We start from the raw sequence: 19,659 nt of genomic DNA on the forward strand, positions 1-19,659 counted from the left end.
CCAATAAATAATTCACCACATATTTACCCGCCATCTCATATTATGGCCTAATATACTGTAATTACCAATGCACAGGCATATTCATTCATATCTGCAGAGGTAGATCGATACGATACGGTATATGCTCATTCTCGGCATCGATTCAAATATACATACAAGCTCTACTATAGATAGCATATATCTCATGCATTCTAAGCATCCTTGTCTGCTTTATCAATAGCAATCGCTACCTAAGCACATTCTCAACAATGCTTATGCCCTGCATCTCAAGAGACTCTACAACATACGAAACTATCTCATCAACTTCCACAGGTTCGGCATCCAGCACGCCAATAAATTCAATCAGTTGCTCTCCATCAAGGCCCAGGATCCGCTTTGAAAAGAACCTCAGTATTGCTGCTGCGAATAGCACAAACACAGAAAAGTCAAAGAAAATAAAGAAATCCCACATTCTTAGCACAAGCTTGATGTCAAATCTTGTGAACAGTGTCAGATACCACCCAATTGCGTAAACACCCATATCAACGCCTTGCATGCGCAGATGCCTGTGTATTTCTGGAATCAGCTTTTCAAACACCTGGTTCTGTGCTTTCTGTAGGCTAGGAACCTTGCTCAGCTTCTTGTCAAACAGCGTCTCAAGGCAGTTGCTGCTGATGATGCCAACAAGCATCTCGAATGCTTCTTCCTCCGGAAAGTACATCAATAGAAGCGCTGTTGCGCTTGACATTCCTTGGCAGTATCCAACGTCTGGATTGTAGTTTGAGTATGCAGCAAGAACATTGAAGAGTTCGCATTGCCCCCTGCCGTACTCCTTGTTGAATAGAAAGTGCCTTCTAAATGTTCTCTGCACGTCAACATGGATCTGATGTTCATATCCGCTTTTCATTGCAATCAGGTCTTCATAGTCAGCCTGCACACATCTCTTTGTCAGAACACTCCACAGCTTGTACTTCAAGGACAAAGGGATTCCTCTATACACCAGATACTTTGCCCGCTTGCTGTTGCGTAGCTTGTCTCGATCGCCATTGAACTCTGTAATAAGAGCATACCATTCGCTTTTTATGCTTGAATTGCAATCTTCAGCTTGATTTCCGAATGCATCCATCACGAATCCATACTCGTTGGTGCAAAAAACCTCCTCTGTGACCTTATTGATACTGTAAAGCTCTTTGATGGATCTTTTTTTCATCATATTGTTTTGAGATGAATAGACATAAAATGCATATACAGATGCACTGAAACGCTGCATGAGATTTGATTGTAAAAGAAATGCAAAGAGCAAACACATGCATCGTAAGAGCACTATCAAGAGGGTCTTCAAGGTCTTCTTTCTGTTCATCCAAGGCATGCTCCTGACCTCTGGGATCGGAATGCTGATAGTAAGCACAACGGTGTATATCAAGTCGTACAAGCTTCTTGGAATAACCAAGAGCATACTGATGCTTTTATATGCATTTGGAATGCTGAAGATTCTGTCTGCTGTTTTTGGATACATGGCGTTGTCATCGAAGAAGAGAGTACGGGTGTTTGCATATGTGTGTGTGACTCTTGTGCTAATGAACATTCAAGCAATAGGAGTTGCCAAGAGTGTGGTTATTTATGAAAGGTCTGGGGAGTGGGGGAGCAAAAGATGGGGGCTAATGGACGAGAGCCAGCGAGGGCTCATTCAGTCGAAGTTCAGGTGCTGTGGATTTGGAGATGCCGATGATAGAGCAGGGGAGGAATGCCGTGATGGAATTGGATGCATGCACATGATACAGAGGGTTGCAAAGAAGATATCTGTGGTAGTGCAGAAGATAATAATGTTTTCGTTTCTTTTTGAATCTGTAGGAATAGGAATATTGAGTATGCTGATGATTCGGAGATGATTGATTGGTAAGTTTATAGATGCATGGTGGCAGCATACTGCAGGATGTGTGCTCGGTGGTTTGGTTGGTCTTCATAAAGGAGTGTAGGAAGATAATTGAAGAATGGCGGTGCAGCTTGGCAAGGCGGATGCCTGGATGGCAATATAGAACATTAATGAGTATGATGTAAAGCAATGAGGAGAGGCGGGATATGAAGAGAGCGGCTTATAAAGTAAATTTTTTCGCCCCTACTAAGATGCAGAATGAGAATAGAAAGAAGCGGGTTCCAGGTATTCATGCACATGTAGCAGCGATTAATGAGCTGAGGCAGGAGCTTGGGCGAGTGAATGCATCTGTGGTTGAGCTTCGAGAGAAGATATCTGCGGTGTACAAGAACGATTCTGAGAATGAGGTCAAGCGCGGGCTGTATGACAAGATTGAAGTTCTTGGCAAGGAGATCAGTGAGCTGAAGGAGCAGAGGCAGAATGCGTTTGAGCATAAGGCGAAAGCACTTGATGTGTATGAGAAGTTTAAAGGCGACATGCAGCCTGAGAAAGGAAAGGTAAAGATGCTGAGTGCGACTGATATTGATGCGCGTATGAAGGAGATTAACATGAAGCTGATAAGCAGTAAGCACGATTCGAAGACCGAGAAGATGTTTGAGAGCGAGATTGAGGAGCTTAGGAGGCAGAAGAAGAATATTGGGATGATGGAGCAGAAGAGCAGGACGCTGATTGAGATCCGAGGAAATCTTGACGGTCTCAATGCAGAGATCAAGGATTTGACGAAGAGAATAAACCAAAAGCAGGCGACGATTAATGACTTGAAGGTAACGATTAAGGAGATCAACGACAGCCAAAGCACAATCAAGAACCCCATTGTTGAAGGGCACGAGAAGAGTATAAAGGCACTGAAGGTAAAGAGGAATGAAATATCCGAGAAGATAAAGATGCAGCAGGAGGAGATAAGGAAGAAGGAGATTGAGCATGACAAGTTTCTGGAGCAGTTAGCTCTTGCACAGGCGGTTGAGAAGCAGCGAGACGATGTCAAGCAAAGGATTCAGAAGTTAGAGGAGAAGAAGAATGTTTTTTCAAGTGAAGAGTGCACGCTTGACCCGTCGAAGTTTGACTCGGTGATATTCCGAATGCGTGCCATTGATGTGTCTAGCGGGAGTGTGAGTCTTCCGGTTGATCTTGCGCTGTATTTGAGTCAGTTCAAGATACCGATTCCGTCTAGTGCGGAGCAGCTTGAGTCTACGATTTCTGCATTGCGAGTCCAGAAGGAGAACTTTGCTAGCCAGGTTGTTGGCAAGAGGGAGGAGATTGCAGCAAAGATATCTGAATTGGACAAGAAGATATCTGAGGAAAAAAGCATTCTTCAAGGCATGCCTCCAAGTGATGTGAGACTTTTGAAGCCCAAGCGCGAGTATTAAATCTCCAGTTGCATTTTCTTTTGTGAATTTAGTTTATTTTTGATGTGGAGTTCTGAGTCTATTCTTACACACCCGCTGTGATGTTTACATTTGCTACGAATGCATTCGTAATTAAATAATTAAAGATGGTGATACTTGTGTTATCTCTGATGTTTGCTTGATGGAATGTTTTGTTTATCTTCTTGTGCCTGCTTTGCAATACCAACCACTGGTATCTGTGATGGGTTTGGAAGTGTGCTAGGGCCGAGAGAGTAGAACTGGCCAGCATATTTTTCGTTTTTTTCATCCACTGTATGCTTCTTTGTATACATTTGTTTCTGGGGATACTGCATGTAATTCAAATATGCCATTCTGTATCTGTGTGCTTTGGTAAGTCTGAAATGATGGATGGGGCACGCGCAGGAATAAAAGTAGAAAAGCATGAACCCCTACTTACCGTGTGGATATACAGTAGCGCTCCTGCTACATGTATTCCGGGCATTTGATTCTCACCACACAAAATGGAGTAACGGATGTCTGCGTGGGCGTTGAGCCTGCCACATAATTTTTTACCTGGGAGATTAAGCATCATGCTTTCTCCTTTTTATGTAATGTGTGTTTTATTGTTATTTATGCTGTACTGCTATGCGAGGTGGCAGATGCAGTATGAGCTTGGTGGATGTGAAGTGCAGCTTCGTGGAGGTTCTGCATGCTGGAGCAAGGATGTGGTGTGCTTTGTATCTTTGGCGAGTAGGCGATTGAATAAACAAGAGAATTGCAATTGATTTAGTAAAAGGAGAGAATCCTTTTCACAGATTTATGAATACCCTTGAAGTTCAACGATCTAGGTGAGGAATGAAGAAGGAGACGAACGATAGTAATGATTGCCGAGTTAGATGTTCCAGTTTGCTGGAAGGGAATAGGCACAGGCCTATTTCTGCACCGCCCGTGGACAAGCTTTTTATTGAGGATGAGGTTGAGCTTGGAGATATCCAGATCGATCTAAGCTATTCGATGTTTTACAGGAGGAACTGTAAGAACGAGCCAAGGCTGCAGCCACCGCATTTCTTTATGCGAGGGCAAAGTGGGCATTGGACCAGCCAATATGATGATTTGATTGCTAAGGCGTTTTCAAACACGGGGTTTCTTGACGTAAAGATGGATGGAGGGCTGCAGCCTGAATGCAAAAGCAGCAGGTCGCTTGCGGAAAGGATAGATGAGGACTATCCCGAGTCTGAGAAGAGTATTGAATACAAAGGATCGTCGAGGGCAACAACGCCTATTGGAGATGCAAATGTGCTTGACACAGAGACATTCAATGCGATGCTGAACATACGCAACAAGGATGTGGCAGATGCTAGCTCTGGAGGATACAGGAGCGCTGATGTGTATATTAAGGATGCAGAGGGCACAATGAGTGAGAATGAATTTTTGAGGGAGTTGCTGGAGATATATGAGGGGCAGGAAGGAGGGAACAAATGCGGAGACTTTTCGGTGAAGGAGATATGTGTGAGTGTTAGCAAAGATCAGGAGGGCAGCAGATGCATCCAGAAGAAGATGGAGGATGTGTCGAAGGAGGATGTGTCATGGTTTTTTGGCAATATAGTTGATGCATCGCCGGAGCTGTCTGCAAATCTATTTGGGAATTATGTGATACAGAAGATTATACCACTGCTCAGCAATGAAGAAAGGGACATGCTTATAATGAAGCTTGCGGGGCAGGTGCATTTGCTTTCTGTGCATCCTTATGGATGTAGGGTGGTGCAAAGGCTGGTTGATGTGTCATCGAATGTGGACTTTATTCTTGAGGAGGTGAATGGAGGGCTGCTTGAGTTGATTGAGGATCAGAATGGGAATCATGTTGTACAGAAGTGTATTGAGAAGTGTAGCGACAGAAGAAGCATATTGAGGCAGTTTGAGAAGAACTCGCTTTTTCTTGCAACGCACAAGTATGGCTGCAGGGTGATACAGAGGATGCTTGAGTTCTGCAAGGATGAAGAGGTGAAAGAGGTGGTGGAGATTCTGATGAGGAGTATCGATATACTTGTTGATGATCAGTATGGAAACTACGTGATACAGCACATTCTGACTGTTGGAAGGGAGGAAGAGAGGAGTGTAGTTATTGATAAGATTGTTGAGAGGAGCTATGAGCTAAGCAAGTGTAAGTTCTCAAGCAATGTTGTGGAGCAGTGTGTGCGTGCATCGAGCAGCAGCCAGCGGAGGAAGTTTTTGAAGAAGTTTCTTGAGCCTCTGGGAGCAAAGCCAAAGATATACCTGATGAGCGTGGACATGTATGGAAATTATGTTGTGCAGAGGCTGTACGATTCGTCTGGAGACGATGTGAAGAATGAGATCAAGAACAGCCTTCGGCCATTTATCAAGGACTTGAAGAAGTCGCCCTTTGCAAGGCATATTCTGTTCAAAATCAGCTCATGATGTATGCTCGATGTAAAATATTGAGAATAAAGACTTTTGATATTGAGAGTTTTTGGAGAGGATGATGTTTTATTGAATAGCATATTGTGGTAATTGCAATCAATAAAATAATATATAATGTCTGCAGGGCTATATATCCGTGGAGATGGCAAGCTATCTAAGGAACAAAGATGCGATAGTAACAATGATATTATCAATGATGGGCACTGGGGTGACATTTATGCCGTATGCATTTATGTCAGCGGGATATCTGAATGCGATATCACTGATGCTGTTTTTTGGACTGGGCACGATTGCATCGTGCTATTGCATATCGTATGCGGTGAAGCATTCGAAGGAGAGATCGCCGACGTATTCAAGCCTGGCACATGACATTTCGAAGTATCTGGGGTATTTGGTGAATGTGTCGATATTTTTCAATGGATATCTTGCAGCAGTCAACTTCTACAGGTATCTGTCGGACATGATAGTTAACAACTCAAGCTTTATACGGGGACTGACTGATAGTGTGGAGAGTTCCAGGAAGATAGTTGTTCTTGCGATGGCGATACCGTTCATATATCTGTCGATGAAGAAGACGCTGTCTGGGCTTGCACTTACATCGTACATGAGCGTGGCTTCTGTTTCGTATCTTGCGTTTCTGATGATCTACTTGTTTTTTGCTGTGGGGACGGAGTGTGCAACAGGAGGAGTGAAGGCAACAAACCAATCGCTGAGATCAGCGGTGCCTGTATTTATTTCGTCGATGGTATGCCAGGGAAACATGGTGAAGATATACCTGGAGATGAAGAACAGGAGCAGCGCGAATGTGCTGATTGTGTCATCCGGAGCGGTTATTGGGGCGATTCTAATCAACGGGCTGACGGGACTGTTTGGATACTTTGTGTTTGGTGAGTCTATTGATGGAGAAATAATGTCTGAGCTTTCGAAGATGGACAGTGCTGTGAACAAGCTGATTAGGAAAGGATGGGACAAGAGCAACATTATGCCAAAAATGGCGATATTTGGAATGACACTGACGCTTTTTGGAGGATATCCTGTGCAGCTTGTTCCTGTTGTGGAGATGCTCTTCAAGGCCTTTCCTGAGAACAAACGAACCGAGATGAACAGAAAGGCGATTGTTATCTTTTTGTTTATTGTCTGCATACTGCTGAACCTTCTGAAGGAGCTGAAGACAAAAATCATCAAAAGATTCCTCGGCGCAACATTCTCGAACTCGGTTGCATTTGTATATCCTTTTATTTACTATCTCTGTATAAACAAGAAGCGATCATTGCCTGCAACCATGATGTGCCTTTCTATGATAGCTATCAGTGCATCTGTGAGCTTATTTACAATTGTCAACTTCCTGAGAAATGGATTGGAAAAGTAATCAAATCATTAATAAACAATTATTAGTGTTCATTCTTTGTTTAATATCATTTGCACAATCTGGCTGCTTTATAGTAAGCATAGAGCACAATCGCTATGTGGTGTGTTGAGCATCATCTAATTTCGGCGCATCAATTCAATACATGTCGGAATGTATCGAGCGATGCCATTTCGGTCAATATTTGATCGTGCAATTATCAATCGGCTAGCTTATGTATGGTCCTGCACACGATATTATGTTTCTGTATCCAAACTTTGAGCACAGCAATGGCGTGTTCTTTGTGTGATACACACCCAGGCACCCACCCTTGCTGTCTGTCTTGTCCCAAAGCCTTACGCTATTGTCTGCTCCACATGACACAATCACACTTCCATAGAAGCAGAAAGACACACAAAACACAACATTTTCATGGCCCACATACTTGCTGATGAGCTTTGAGGTCTGTATATCCCACAGCATCACCACCTTGTCTCGTCCCCCACTCGCCAAGAACTTTCCACAATGCGAAACATCTATACATGTTACAGTGTCTGTATGCCCACAGAAGATCCTTACAACTGCTGCTGTCTCAACGTCGTGCATCCTGACTCTATGGTCAGATGACCCAGTAAACAGGTAGTTCGAGTTCGGATGGAACTTCAGGGCCGTCACATCACTCAGAGACGATACTATCAGTCTTTCTGGCTTCGACGCCATCACAGACCATATTATCGCTTGCCTATCGCCAGACCCACTTGCAAAAAAATGATCATTCGGTGCTACATCAACACACCATACCGGAAATGCATGTGCTTTGTAAACAGCTATCAAAGAAAACAAGTCAAGGCTCCACAAGCACACCGTGCAGTCTTCAGAGCTCGAAACAAGAAACTTGTTCGACTGGAAAAAGCTCAGCCCATACACTGGCCCAGAGTGGCCCACCAGCCTACAACTTCCCCCAATCTCCTCAAACTTCTCCTCATTCAGTGTCTTTATGTCAGACTTCGCAAGCTCCGAGCTGCTCTTCAACTTCCTGAGAGGTTCATTCGTCAACGAATATATCTCAATATAGCTATCCTTAAACCCACACGCCATCAACTTCAGATCATTGCTTATTTCTGCTGCAGTAAGTCCTTCGTACGTATTGTGGATCGTGTAACAACAGATGCTGGGCAGATTGTTCCTATTCACTGCAACTCTTTTGCAGAGATCCTTTAGCTTTTCAATCTCCGCATGAATCTGAGATGCATTCGGCTTGTACACCGAGTCCTTCGGCTTCATTTCTCTCTGCTTGCGCAGCTGTAGCACATACGTCTCCAGATGATCGTATCTGTACTGCTCATCGCCCAAAATCGCATCCTCGCACTCTCTTGATACCAGAAACGTCGTAAGGTCAATCTCGGCATCCACCACTCCCGTTTCTATTCCCTGCGGCTTCTCATCACTCTTAGGCCCAACATACACTTTGATGTCCAAATGCTGGTTCAGTATCTTCAATATGTATGTCAGATTCCTCTCTTCTAGAAAATTTATCAGCAAGTCAAATGCATATCTTCCCATCGACAAATGGTACTTCGAGTTCTTAAAAGTGTATGCAAAGTTGTTCTCATGGATGTGCTGTATGGTATATATGCTTTCAAATTGTTTCATCTCCTCGTTCTTGTTGTGATGATCCTTCCTGTACCTTTCAAAAAACTCCTTGGCCTCCTCAGTCCTGCCCTGCTGTATCAGATCAAAGTATATGTGGATAAACAACGGGTAGAGCAACGGCAGAAGATCATTCTTGAAAAGATCCAACGAATCCTCTATCCACGTCTTCAGACTCACATATGACGCCTCCATTTGACTCTTTACCGGCATCTTTCCAGGCATTCCTTCTTTTCCATTGCCAGACATCATTCAGGGCATGTCTAAAAAATTGCATTCGTTCGCACCACAATCAAACACAAAGCTTTCACCCCTATCACCTCCAATACATCGCATGCCACTTCCCAGTCATGACCCCGTTATGCTCATCAGCTAAGTGTAGAATAAGCTAAACCTCAAAACATCTTTAATTATCCACACCATCAAAGAAATCAACAATAATCGAATACGCCTTGTCAGAGACCGCCCTATCGTGGCTGTCCTGTAGCCCCTCAATCGCATCAACTGTGTCGATCTCAACCATCCTCTCATACACCGGATTCCTTTCGTACTTAAGGCTCCATTGCTTTCCTCCATTCAGTGCATATCTGAAGCAATCCAGGATCTGGCACTGCATCTCCGGAACATTCGGAATAACCTCCAGATAGCTTTGTAATGCATCAATCAGATTGCTGTCCATCAATAAGCGGATCCAGTCAAACTTTGTATCAGAGTTGTTCGGAAGGTTGTTGCAATGGTACAGCAGGTTCAGAATCGCCCAGCACGCCTCCTTCCTTATAAACAGCTCATACGATGACATCGAATCAATTAGAAGCAGGATCAGGTCTGCATCAACAACCGCCTTTGCATGCCCAGCAGTCCCAGCAGTAATGTTTGACAGTGTCCAGCATATCTCCTTCCGCAGTCTTGGCTGCTTCTTATTCTCCAGCCTATAGAAAATCGGCTTAAAAAACCTAAGAAACCCCATCCTGATAAGCACGTCTGTTTGATCGTCAGATCCGGTTGCAATATTTCCTATCATCCTTATTATGGGAGAAATCGCACACAGGCATATCTTCGCCTCCTCAGTCGAGTACGGCATTCCATCGAGCCTGTTTGTAAGTGCATCAAGGAGAGAATACGTCTTGTTCATCGTACCGCTGCTAAGAACAATATCGCTGCACTCCATGCTTACATCCACAATGTAGCTAAGTGCCCAGAACGCATCGCTCGCAACCTCCGGGTCTCGAATCGTAATCAGCTTGAAAAGAACATCAAGCGATTTCTTCATATTCTCATCCTGGGGCGGCGGATTCCTTCCTCTGTTCAGATTCGACAGAAGCCATGTAAGATTCCTGACTATCTTTATGTGTGTTGAACTTTCATACAGCTTCACAAGCAACCTTAAAATAATATCCAATGCCCCAGTATCCAAAATAATATTCCTCATTCCTTCAGAGTCCCCAGCTATGTTTCCAAGTGCCCAAACACTCTGGTCAACAACCGCATCATTTCCATCCAGCAGCATCTGCACTAACAGCGGCACAGCTCCGCAATCGATCACTGTCTTTGTCTGCTGTGTTGTGCCAGAAGAAATGTTCGTTATGGCCCATGCTGCTTCCACCCGGATTTTATTCGCAAGCTCAGCTGCCATCCCAAACTCAGGAGAATCGCGTGCAAGTGCAGAAACAGCAACCTCATTCATAACCATTTCAGATGACAGCAAAAAACCCATGTCCATCAGCTCAACAAACCTAGGAACACATCCAGAGTCAACAACAGGCTGAATCGGTGGCGAATCCTCAACACTCAACAGCGATCTGAACTCGTATATGCCCTGATGCACCTGCTCCAAATCCCTGCTGAACAGTTTTTCTCGCATGGGAATAAAATTGGAGATTGTTGACATCGTTACCGAAAGATTGCGCTTCTTGCTTAGGAAGTCCTCTTTCTTCTGTTGCCGTATTTCAACCTGCTTTTCCTCTCTCATCTTCCTTCTGTTTTCTGTGGTTTTATCATCGAACATATATGATCTTGCCATTTCGATGGGTCAAATTTTAGCACATGAATTATCGCTCTGACGCATTTGGCGCAGCTGTCTCCTTGCTCTTCAGCCCGTACAATCTGTGGTCCATTGCAGCATCGTCAGGCTGGCCCATATGCACAAATAAATTTTTGATACGCACAGCCCTGCTAGTTATGAGTGCCTTGGGGAATCGTATGGAAAAGGGCCTGGCACCTAATCCATTTAGTGTGCAGCATGATCCGGCACTGGACACTGTTCCTGAAAAACGAATGTACTTTGACATACAAGCAACAACGCCTCTTGATCCAAGGGTTCTCGATGCCATGATACCGCTTTACACCACTGTGTTTGGAAACCCGCACTCAAGAACACACATGCATGGGTGGCAAGCAGAAAAGGCAGTGGAGAAGGCAAGGGCACAGGTGGCATCGCTTATAAACTGCGATCCAAAGGAGCTTATCTTCACAAGCGGTGCAACTGAAAGCAACAACATGGCGCTCAAAGGAGTTGCCGGGTTCAAGATGAAGGATGGAAAGCCAATCCATATAATAACACAGGTGACCGAGCACAAGAGCATTCTTGATACATGCAGGAATCTTGAGGAGGAGGGCGTGGAGGTTACATATCTGCCTGTGGGAGGCGATGGCATGATTGATCTTGAACAGCTTAGGGCGAGCATTAAGGAAAACACGGTCTTGGTTTCCATAAACGCAGTTAACAGTGAAATTGGAGTTGTACAGCCACTGAAGAAGATAGGAAAGATGTGCAAGGAAAGGGGTGTTCTGTTTCACACAGATGCGGCACAAGGCGTGGGGAAGATACATATAGATGTTGATGAAATGAGCATAGACCTGTTGAGTATGTGTGGGCACAAGATGTATGGGCCAAAGGGTGTTGGGGCGCTATATGCCAGGAGGAAGCCTCGCATTAGAATGGTTGCTCTTATGAATGGAGGAGGGCAGGAACGAGGGCTCAGAAGCGGGACAGTGGCACCCCCACTGGTTGCGGGTCTTGGAAAAGCAGCAGAGATCTGCCTGAACGAGATGAAGAGGGATTATAGGAATATCAAAGAGCTTTCTGATAAGCTCAAGTGTATGTTTAGAAAGAGCATTGATGGAGTACTGGTGAATGGATCGAAGGAAGGGTTTCCTGGATGCATAAACGTATCGTTTCCGTATGTTGAGGGAGAAAGCCTTTTGATGTACTTGAAAGGCATTTCGCTTAGCAGTGGAAGCGCTTGCACATCTGCGTCTTTGGAGCCATCATATGTTCTGAGAGCACTTGGAAGAGAGGATGATTTGGCACACTCGTCAATAAGGTTTGGGATTGGAAGATTCACCATGCCCGATGAGGTTGAAGCAGTTGGGAAGAAAACAATTGAAGCGGTGAATGGCTTAAGGGCAATGTCTCCTCTCTATGAGATGGTCAAGGAGGGGATTGATCTTTCGAAGATTGATTGGAGCTCATGATGATTAAATGGATATTTTGATTTTGACGCCTTGGAGAGATGGCGCTTATGCTTGACAGGCGCATGGCATTAGCGGGTGCAGCTTAGCTAATTTTAGACAGGCAAGAAGTAGCCAATGGACTGAATGATAGCGAGAGCAATTGGTTCAGTTTGCAACAGAAAAAATATATAACGGCCGGTATACGCCTGGCTATGGGATATGTTAGCATGAACAGTGTGAACCTCATCAAGCCATACGATGGCTTTGAGCTCAACAATGATGGGAAGAAATACAAGAAGATGGGTGAGGATATTCTTAGGTCGAAGAGTCTTGGAGTGGTGATTCTGAGTGGAGGGCAAGGTACTCGACTTGGAATCACACAGCCAAAGGGGTTGTTTGCAATCAAAGGCAAGACTCTATTTGAGTGGCATATGGAAAGGATTCAGGAGCTTGTCAAGAGCTATGGCGCAAAGATGTCTGTGTTTGTGATGACTTCTTCATTCACCGACAAGGAGGTTAAGGAGTACTTTTCGAAAAGGGACTTTGGCCTGAAGATCCAGTTCTTCATGCAGAGCAATTCTGTAAGCGTGGATGTGAATGGAAAGCCCCTTCAATGCTTTGGAAAGGATGTCGAATCTCCGTATGGAAATGGAGACATGTTCAAGGCCATTCAGCAGGTCAGTCTTGAGGAGATAGATGCGCTGAATGTGATATCCATAGACAATGTGCTTGCAAAGATCCTGGATCCGGTGTTTGTCGGTGCATTTTACTCGAGGGAGTATGATGTGCTGAGCAAGTCTGTAACGAAGGGTGAGAACGAGAGTGTGGGAGCGTTTCTGATGAGCAATGGCAGGCTCGTGATCAGAGAGTACAGTGAGAGTGTGGCAGGTTCGAATGGCGAAAGTGGAATACAAGGAAACATTTGCAACCACATTTTCAAAACGTCGTTTGTCAAGAGCATGAGAAATGTGGATCTCAAAGAGCATAAGGCATTCAAGGCAATTCCGTACAGTGTTGGGGACAAGCTGGTCAAGCCATCGAGCCCAAACGGATACAAGAAGGAGACATTCATTTTTGACTGCTTTGAATATACGGACAAAAACGGAGTGATGAATGTTCCTAGAGAAAAGGAATTTTCTCCATTGAAGAATGGACAAGGGTCTGTCTCTGACAACCCAATGACATGCACATTTGCAGTTGAGAATCATAGATTTGAGGCATCCTCATAATAAACCCTTTCCTGCAAGCAAGCCTCAGATTTGTTACCTATGAATTATACAATGCATTTTTGAAAGGCTATGGCTTGGTGTATCATATACCATGTATCATGCTTGCTTCAATTTGTAATGCAAGTGTAAAATAGACGTTTTATTGACTCACAACGCATTCAAGCATTACCAACTAGAACAAGCTTCCGTTGAATTCTGGCTTGTAGAGAATCGGCCCAACCCATTCCCATGCATTCTTATTCTCAACAGACATTTTTCTTATGTTTGAGTTGCTTGCCACCATCTTCTCAACATCGGCCCAAACTTTCTTGTTTATTCCAAAGCAGTCCCTGAGCTGTTCTATATATACATAACTGGGGAAGTTCGTGTTCTTGGTAGAAACATATATTTGCCTTACAAGCACATCCGAAACATCCCTGACAATCTTGCGAGCCATGTGTTGCCTCTGCTCCCTCTTTCTCTTGATAGATCTAATCATCTTTACTACAACAATCATCAGCCCCAGTGGTACTGTAATTGCTATTATCATTCGCATGTAGTATCTTACAAACGTTCTTATAGGCACCTTCGCCTTCACTGAATACACCATGCTACCGAGCACTGCAATCCCTGCTTCATTCTTGATTTTCTCGACTAGCTCAGGCTCCTTTGTTAGTGTATCAATCGGAACCATCCGGCTGCTTGCCACCCCATACAAGTACTCTCCACTCCTCCTTTCCAAATGCTTCTTGATTTCACGTATCTTCCACGCTATCATCCTCTCGTGCCTGTCATCCTTCACGCAATAGTCTCGCATCAATCCGTGCTTAAATACAAATCCTTCATCGCATATTAGCTTTCCGTCAACAATTCTAGAATGCTCAGGCTGTTTAGTACACAAAAATGCATCACCTATGCAGTACGGGCATGCAATCCTTACATATGCTAGTCCACAAATCAGAGCAATAGCCACTAACACATAAGCCACTCTCCATCCACTCCTCGAATCGTTACTCTTCACTACTTCACTACTCTGCTTAGAAACCGTACTGGATCGTTTTGCCTTTGATTCAAGCTTGTCAAGCGTTGGATCAGACGTGTATGCCCTTCTACGAACATCCGAGCTACTCACATCCTCGCTTTTCCTTGACATTCCATTCCCATTTTCTGATGACCCACTCATCATCAGAGATGATGAAATAGACGAGTTGCAAAAGTCAAGATCCGATGCACTCGCTATCAAAGGCTCAGCTGCCGTGCTTTTATCCACATGCTTGTCGTGCTTGCTCTTTTTATCATGCTGCTTCTTTGGAGAATGCTTCTCAGACATGCTTACTGCTTTTGGCGACATCTTAATGCTTATCTTCGGTGTTTTTGGTGCATTCTCTGTGTTTTTCACATCTGGCGCTTGCGAAACACTTTCAAACATCTCAACCTCTGCTTTCGAAGATGCTGTCTTCTGGAATGGATTGTCCATCGATATCCTCCCCTTCTTCGCCTTCAGCTCCTCAATCTTTTCATGGATATTGCGTTTGTAGGCTTCTAGCAGCCTTTGCTTCTTGCATGTTATTGGAAACGAATCTTCAACTCCATTTTCATACATTATCTTTCTCAGCTGAGTTTTTGTTAGCTTCAAGTAATCAAAGTCACTACAAAGATACTCCTCAGGTCCTATATCCTTGGTCATCCTTAAAGGGTACTACAAAAATTATTTATCACATTCTTGCTTTGCTCGTCATACTCCAATACATATACATGCTAAGCTACATTACACTCAGCCAAGCTGGCGCCAACTTTGCGCAGCACTGCTCACAACATTCACGGATCACACAATCGAATTTAATTATCATAAGGTTGTCCTCTGCCCACCTTACAAAAGCAATCGGCTCTACGAGTTGATTTGTATTAGCAAATTCATCATGCAAGCACCAGGAATATATCGATCAGAATTTGAACCATTATCGTCACAATAAACGTCAAAGGCACATCAAGGCCCCAAAAAAACCATATCTTGACTATGTCTCCAAGAATCCAGCATACATACACTTCCTTTGGCGATCTCTTTACTTCGCCTTTCATGCTTCCAGCTTTTGCTTCTCTTCTTTCCAATACTAGCTGCAGCAAATTTATTCCTATTTCAAAAACTGACGAAAGCATTCCGCAATGCTCGTAGGATCTGTATGTCATTCCTAGCAAATTCACACTCAATGCAAACATAATCAGTATTCCAATGACACTGCCCTTGGTTCCATAGCTTCTGAAAAGCATCCTTGTTGCTCCGCTTCCAAGCATCTTTGTCTCAAAGCCTCCAAGAGGCCTTCTGCTCATCATTATCAGACACAGGTGCAGCAAAATTGCAAATGCATGCTGTGCCAGCACAAGATCGTCGTACTTTCTGAAGCAGTAGTGGAACAGCTTTAGTATGTTCGACATTATGAATAGCATCGAGATAAGTGGTGAAATGAGAATGTCTCTCGAAAGAATCTGCGGGACATACGCAATAGCCGGCGAGAAGACAAATCCAGTGTGCACCAGAAGTGTATGAATGTTCAACGCATGCAATCCCATGGGTGTTCTATGTAAACAACTAATATCAATAATAATCAACAAATCAACACAGCAGCTCATGCATATATCCAATAATGGATGATGGCAGAGTACTGTAGTAAAATATATGCAGCAAGTTGCATGCATCAGCCATGCCTTCTGCTATACCTTGATTTATCTGTACTCTTCTGACCCCTCAGTATGAATTCGAACTTTTTCAATCGGCAGAGTGAAGGTGACGGCAAGCAGAAGAATCCGTTTGCAAGCAATCCATTTGGAATGCAAGGAGAAAAGCCAGGAGTGTTCGGAAGTCAGCAGCAGCCAGGAGTGTTCGGGCAGCAAAGTGGTGCAGGCTCGCAAATGAATCAGGCTGCACCCACTGGGTTTGGAGGGGCATTTGGAACGCCTACAGGAATTGGAGCACAAGGAGATGCATCACCATTTGGCATGGCTAGTGTGTCTCCGTTTGAAAAGCCAGCAACTGCGCCATTCGGAAGCAGTAATGTACCGTTGAATCCATCGTTAAGTGTGCCCACATATACACCTGGTGTGTATGGATCGCAAGGAGGAATGCAGGGGAGCACGGATCCTTTCAGAGCACAGCAAGCCACGGCACCCAATGTAAATATATTTGGAGGGCAGCAAGTGAATGGGTTTCAGACGCAGCAGTCGATGCCGATTGGTAATACATTTGCAAGTGGCCAAGGGCAATTTTCTCAGCCAAGCGGGTTTTCTGCATCGGCAGGATTTGGATCAGCACAGCTAAATACTGGGGTTGGATCTGTGCAAGGACAGGGGTCCGGTGTAACGATGGGAGTTTTGCCAAGCAGTGGCGCAGTAGCCGAGCCTCTAATGACTGCAAACAGCAGTGTATTTGGATTTGGGAATCAGCAAAGTGGAGTAAGTGGATTGGGGGCGTGGAACTCTGATATGCAGAAGCAAATGCAGGCAGGTGAATCTCAAGGATCATCCGCACCGATGGGGCTGTGCAAAGAGGGGTATTCTGGAGTGATGAACGACAAGACAACGAGCTTGCATGGAGGAAGTGGAGCAGCAGCAATGCACTCGAGCAAAGAAGAGGGCAAGGAGGCAGTGATGGGAGACATAAAAGGTAAGCATACACTGTCGTTTGGCCAAGTATCTGGAGAGAAGGGAATGAGTTTTATACAGATGACACTGGGGGAAATAATACAGCAGCAAACACGAAAGCTTGAAGAAAACATAAAAATGTTTAAGGAAAAAGCCAAAGAGGTGTTTGACCAGGATGAGAGGATTATCAAGGCGCTGAATAACTATAGACTAATAGGAAGCAATATTGATGAGGAGGAAAGGGCGATCGCAGAGACTGAGGAGAATGTTGAGTTTTTTGAGAAATGGCTTTCTGAGTTCCAGGAGGAGGTTGCCGATGGCCCAGGAGACGAGCTTCTTGAATGCATTAAGGAGTTTGAGAGGATCTGCGACAAGTACAACAAGACGATTGAGATGCTTAGGGACGAGGATGATGAGGTGATGTGCTTGGTGAATGAGAACTACAACCTGATTAATGTCATTGATGAGAAGTTGGATGTTCTTGAGAGGTACTAATAAAGCGATGTTGAGTTTGATTGTTTTTATGCTTCAGTGGAAGCCGTTGTTTGCGAAGATTTTTCTAGATATTTTGAAGCATAAAAGTGGAATGGAGAGGAATGCCCTAATGGAGTTTGTGGGGATTGATGTTGGGAACTACAAAACTTTGATTGCCTCATCGAGGGACAATGGGAAGGTGTACAGCGACGAGCAGGGGAAGCGTGGGATAAGGACGATCATGGAGTTGAGCAAGCCGATTCGTAGGTTTGGAAATGCAGTAACGAGCGATGTGAATGAGATGATTGAACGGAGAAGGCGAAGCTTCCGAGATGAGCTGAATGACAGCAAAGGAAGGGCAGACATGGGGATATTTATGAAGTATCTTGACAGGATAGTAAATAGCAGTACTCCGACGCACCCGCCGATATGCATGACGGTGCCGGTGTATTTCAAGGAGAGGGAGAGGCGAATTCTGAGCGGCATAGCGAATGCAGTTGAGTTTAAGCTTGAGGAGATAGTTACTGATGTGTCTGCGATTGGAATGTTTGCTTGTGTTAGGCGTGAGAATATGCCTGAGAGTTTTCTGGTGCTTGATTTTGGATATTCGAAGACGACGGCAGGGATGTTTAAGTTTGAAAAGAATGTTCTTAAGCCGGTGTATATGAATGTAGTGAAGACGGGATCGATGCAGTTTGATGAGAAACTGATTGAGATGGTGATAAGGAAGAATGCGCTCGAAAGGAATGCACTGACAAGGGAGAAGGTAAGAAGGAATCTTGACAAAATCAAGACGACATTGAACTCAACAGAAAGCTGCAGCCTACATATGTTTATTACAGACAATGCGATTAATGTGGTAGTTACGCAGGAAGAGTACAGACAAGCGATGAATGAGGAAGCGAATGAGCTCAAGAAATTTGTTACAAAGGTGATTGAGGATACGATGCATGAAGGAGTAGTGGAGGTGACGGGAGGAAATGCAAACTCGTTTGTGATTAAGGAGATGCTTGATGGATTGGTGGAGTATAAGGCCACATTGGATGTGTCAGAGTCTTCGGCAATAGGATCAGCGCTTGGGATGGCATGCAGGTCGCTGAGGACAAAATTTTCGTTGAACGAGATAGTTGGAAGGGAGATATGTGTGAAGATGCAGGGTGAAGATGTGAAGCCAACGGTGGTGTTTAAAGCAGACGAAGTTATTGGAGGGAACGCGAAGATGGTTACTTACTACAGAAAGGGACGATTTGATTTGGAAGTGATTGAGGACGGAGAGGTGATATCTGTCCTGAGAGTAGAGAAGGGGGATAGTGAAGAGGTAGAGGCGGTGAATGTGTCTCTGGCGATCAGCAAGCTTGGAACGGTGTGTGTGGCTGCAGTGAATGTTACGAAGACAGGCAATGGGGCTGAGGCAGTTGACTACAGGTATGAGTGCTTTGCGCTTTCTGATGAGGAGATGAACGAAATAAAGGCATTGGAGGAGGAATATAGAGATTGCGAGCTTGGGAGGGAGAAGGTTGGGGCAATGAGAAATGAGTTAGAAACGATGGCTGTTGGCCTTGGGGATGCTCTTTCGACAAGGTTCAGCAATGTTTTCAATGAGGAGGAGATTAATTGTGTTAAAGAGATTACAATGGATTTGTTTGATATTCCACTTCCTGATACGGTTAAGCAAGAGGAGAAGATAAGGGATGATTTGCTATCTAAGCTTGGGTTTGTGTCGGCAAAACTTAGTGAGTGCAAGCAGAATGTGGTGAGTGCCCTTGAGAACGGAAGAGACATGGTGAATGAGTTTAAGAGCGAGAATCCGAAGATGTTTACGCCGAGCTTCTACAAGCTGCAAGGCCTTCTTTACAAAACCGAAGAATGTTTGAAAACGTTTGATCTGAATGTTTTCAATGCAGGCTGTTTTGATGAGGGGATTGCAGTAAATATTTTGAAGGACATACACTTCTATATTGGCAAGGCCAAAGAGGAAGTTGCAGAGAAGAAAGCTGATTTGAAGAAGAATGAAGAGGAATGCTGTGAAAAGGAGGAGTGTTGCGAGGGCAATGAGTGCTGCAACGGGGGAAATAAAGATGACATGAAAGACGAGGGAGCAGATAACAATGGTGACGAGTCTAATCATAACAATGACGATTAATAAAATTTCAAGGTTTAATTTGTGTAATACTGTTATTTCAGGTAATTTTTGCT

At 44.3% G+C, this 19,659-nt stretch overlaps 13 protein-coding genes across 13 annotated transcripts; 8 read left to right on the forward strand and 5 right to left on the reverse strand.

Moving 5' to 3' along the window:
* Positions 1–226: 226 nt before the first annotated feature.
* On the reverse strand, positions 227–1,192 carry HK407_12g18330 (rab/TBC protein; the record flags this gene model as incomplete). Its single annotated transcript, XM_060421783.1, has 1 exon — positions 227–1,192. One exon carries the CDS (start codon positions 1,190–1,192, stop codon positions 227–229), a length of 966 nt encoding a protein of 321 aa, XP_060276158.1.
* A 55-nt stretch (positions 1,193–1,247) lies between these two features.
* Positions 1,248–1,868, forward strand: HK407_12g18340 (uncharacterized protein; the record flags this gene model as incomplete). The annotated part of the gene is made up of 1 exon (XM_060421784.1): positions 1,248–1,868. The coding sequence occupies one exon, from the start codon at positions 1,248–1,250 to the stop codon at positions 1,866–1,868; it is 621 nt and encodes a 206-aa protein (XP_060276159.1).
* Positions 1,869–2,103: 235 nt separating this feature from the next.
* HK407_12g18350 (uncharacterized protein) lies at positions 2,104–3,279 on the forward strand (the record flags this gene model as incomplete). The annotated part of the gene is made up of 1 exon (XM_060421785.1): positions 2,104–3,279. One exon carries the CDS (start codon positions 2,104–2,106, stop codon positions 3,277–3,279), a length of 1,176 nt encoding a protein of 391 aa, XP_060276160.1.
* An 834-nt stretch (positions 3,280–4,113) lies between these two features.
* On the forward strand, positions 4,114–5,694 carry HK407_12g18360 (uncharacterized protein; the record flags this gene model as incomplete). The annotated part of the gene is made up of 1 exon (XM_060421786.1): positions 4,114–5,694. One exon carries the CDS (start codon positions 4,114–4,116, stop codon positions 5,692–5,694), a length of 1,581 nt encoding a protein of 526 aa, XP_060276161.1.
* Positions 5,695–5,839: 145 nt separating this feature from the next.
* HK407_12g18370 (transmembrane aminoacid transporter protein) lies at positions 5,840–7,066 on the forward strand (the record flags this gene model as incomplete). The annotated part of the gene is made up of 1 exon (XM_060421787.1): positions 5,840–7,066. One exon carries the CDS (start codon positions 5,840–5,842, stop codon positions 7,064–7,066), a length of 1,227 nt encoding a protein of 408 aa, XP_060276162.1.
* A 204-nt stretch (positions 7,067–7,270) lies between these two features.
* Positions 7,271–8,944, reverse strand: HK407_12g18380 (transcription initiation factor TFIID; the record flags this gene model as incomplete). The annotated part of the gene is made up of 1 exon (XM_060421788.1): positions 7,271–8,944. The coding sequence occupies one exon, from the start codon at positions 8,942–8,944 to the stop codon at positions 7,271–7,273; it is 1,674 nt and encodes a 557-aa protein (XP_060276163.1).
* Positions 8,945–9,098: 154 nt separating this feature from the next.
* Positions 9,099–10,712, reverse strand: HK407_12g18390 (putative armadillo/beta-catenin-like protein; the record flags this gene model as incomplete). The annotated part of the gene is made up of 1 exon (XM_060421789.1): positions 9,099–10,712. One exon carries the CDS (start codon positions 10,710–10,712, stop codon positions 9,099–9,101), a length of 1,614 nt encoding a protein of 537 aa, XP_060276164.1.
* A 158-nt stretch (positions 10,713–10,870) lies between these two features.
* Positions 10,871–12,166, forward strand: HK407_12g18400 (class-V aminotransferase; the record flags this gene model as incomplete). The annotated part of the gene is made up of 1 exon (XM_060421790.1): positions 10,871–12,166. One exon carries the CDS (start codon positions 10,871–10,873, stop codon positions 12,164–12,166), a length of 1,296 nt encoding a protein of 431 aa, XP_060276165.1.
* Positions 12,167–12,357: 191 nt separating this feature from the next.
* HK407_12g18410 (UTP--glucose-1-phosphateuridylyl transferase) lies at positions 12,358–13,374 on the forward strand (the record flags this gene model as incomplete). Its single annotated transcript, XM_060421791.1, has 1 exon — positions 12,358–13,374. One exon carries the CDS (start codon positions 12,358–12,360, stop codon positions 13,372–13,374), a length of 1,017 nt encoding a protein of 338 aa, XP_060276166.1.
* A 172-nt stretch (positions 13,375–13,546) lies between these two features.
* HK407_12g18420 (putative Man1-Src1p protein) lies at positions 13,547–15,040 on the reverse strand (the record flags this gene model as incomplete). The annotated part of the gene is made up of 1 exon (XM_060421792.1): positions 13,547–15,040. One exon carries the CDS (start codon positions 15,038–15,040, stop codon positions 13,547–13,549), a length of 1,494 nt encoding a protein of 497 aa, XP_060276167.1.
* A 230-nt stretch (positions 15,041–15,270) lies between these two features.
* On the reverse strand, positions 15,271–16,047 carry HK407_12g18430 (uncharacterized protein; the record flags this gene model as incomplete). Its single annotated transcript, XM_060421793.1, has 1 exon — positions 15,271–16,047. The coding sequence occupies one exon, from the start codon at positions 16,045–16,047 to the stop codon at positions 15,271–15,273; it is 777 nt and encodes a 258-aa protein (XP_060276168.1).
* Positions 16,048–16,101: 54 nt separating this feature from the next.
* HK407_12g18440 (uncharacterized protein) lies at positions 16,102–17,484 on the forward strand (the record flags this gene model as incomplete). Its single annotated transcript, XM_060421794.1, has 1 exon — positions 16,102–17,484. The coding sequence occupies one exon, from the start codon at positions 16,102–16,104 to the stop codon at positions 17,482–17,484; it is 1,383 nt and encodes a 460-aa protein (XP_060276169.1).
* A 7-nt stretch (positions 17,485–17,491) lies between these two features.
* On the forward strand, positions 17,492–19,606 carry HK407_12g18450 (putative heatshock protein; the record flags this gene model as incomplete). The annotated part of the gene is made up of 1 exon (XM_060421795.1): positions 17,492–19,606. One exon carries the CDS (start codon positions 17,492–17,494, stop codon positions 19,604–19,606), a length of 2,115 nt encoding a protein of 704 aa, XP_060276170.1.
* Positions 19,607–19,659: the final 53 nt, after the last annotated feature.

This window comes from Ordospora pajunii (genome assembly GCF_021821965.1).
Source record: "Ordospora pajunii strain FI-F-10 chromosome Unknown Cg_12A, whole genome shotgun sequence".
Classification (NCBI taxonomy): domain Eukaryota; kingdom Fungi; phylum Microsporidia; family Ordosporidae; genus Ordospora; species Ordospora pajunii.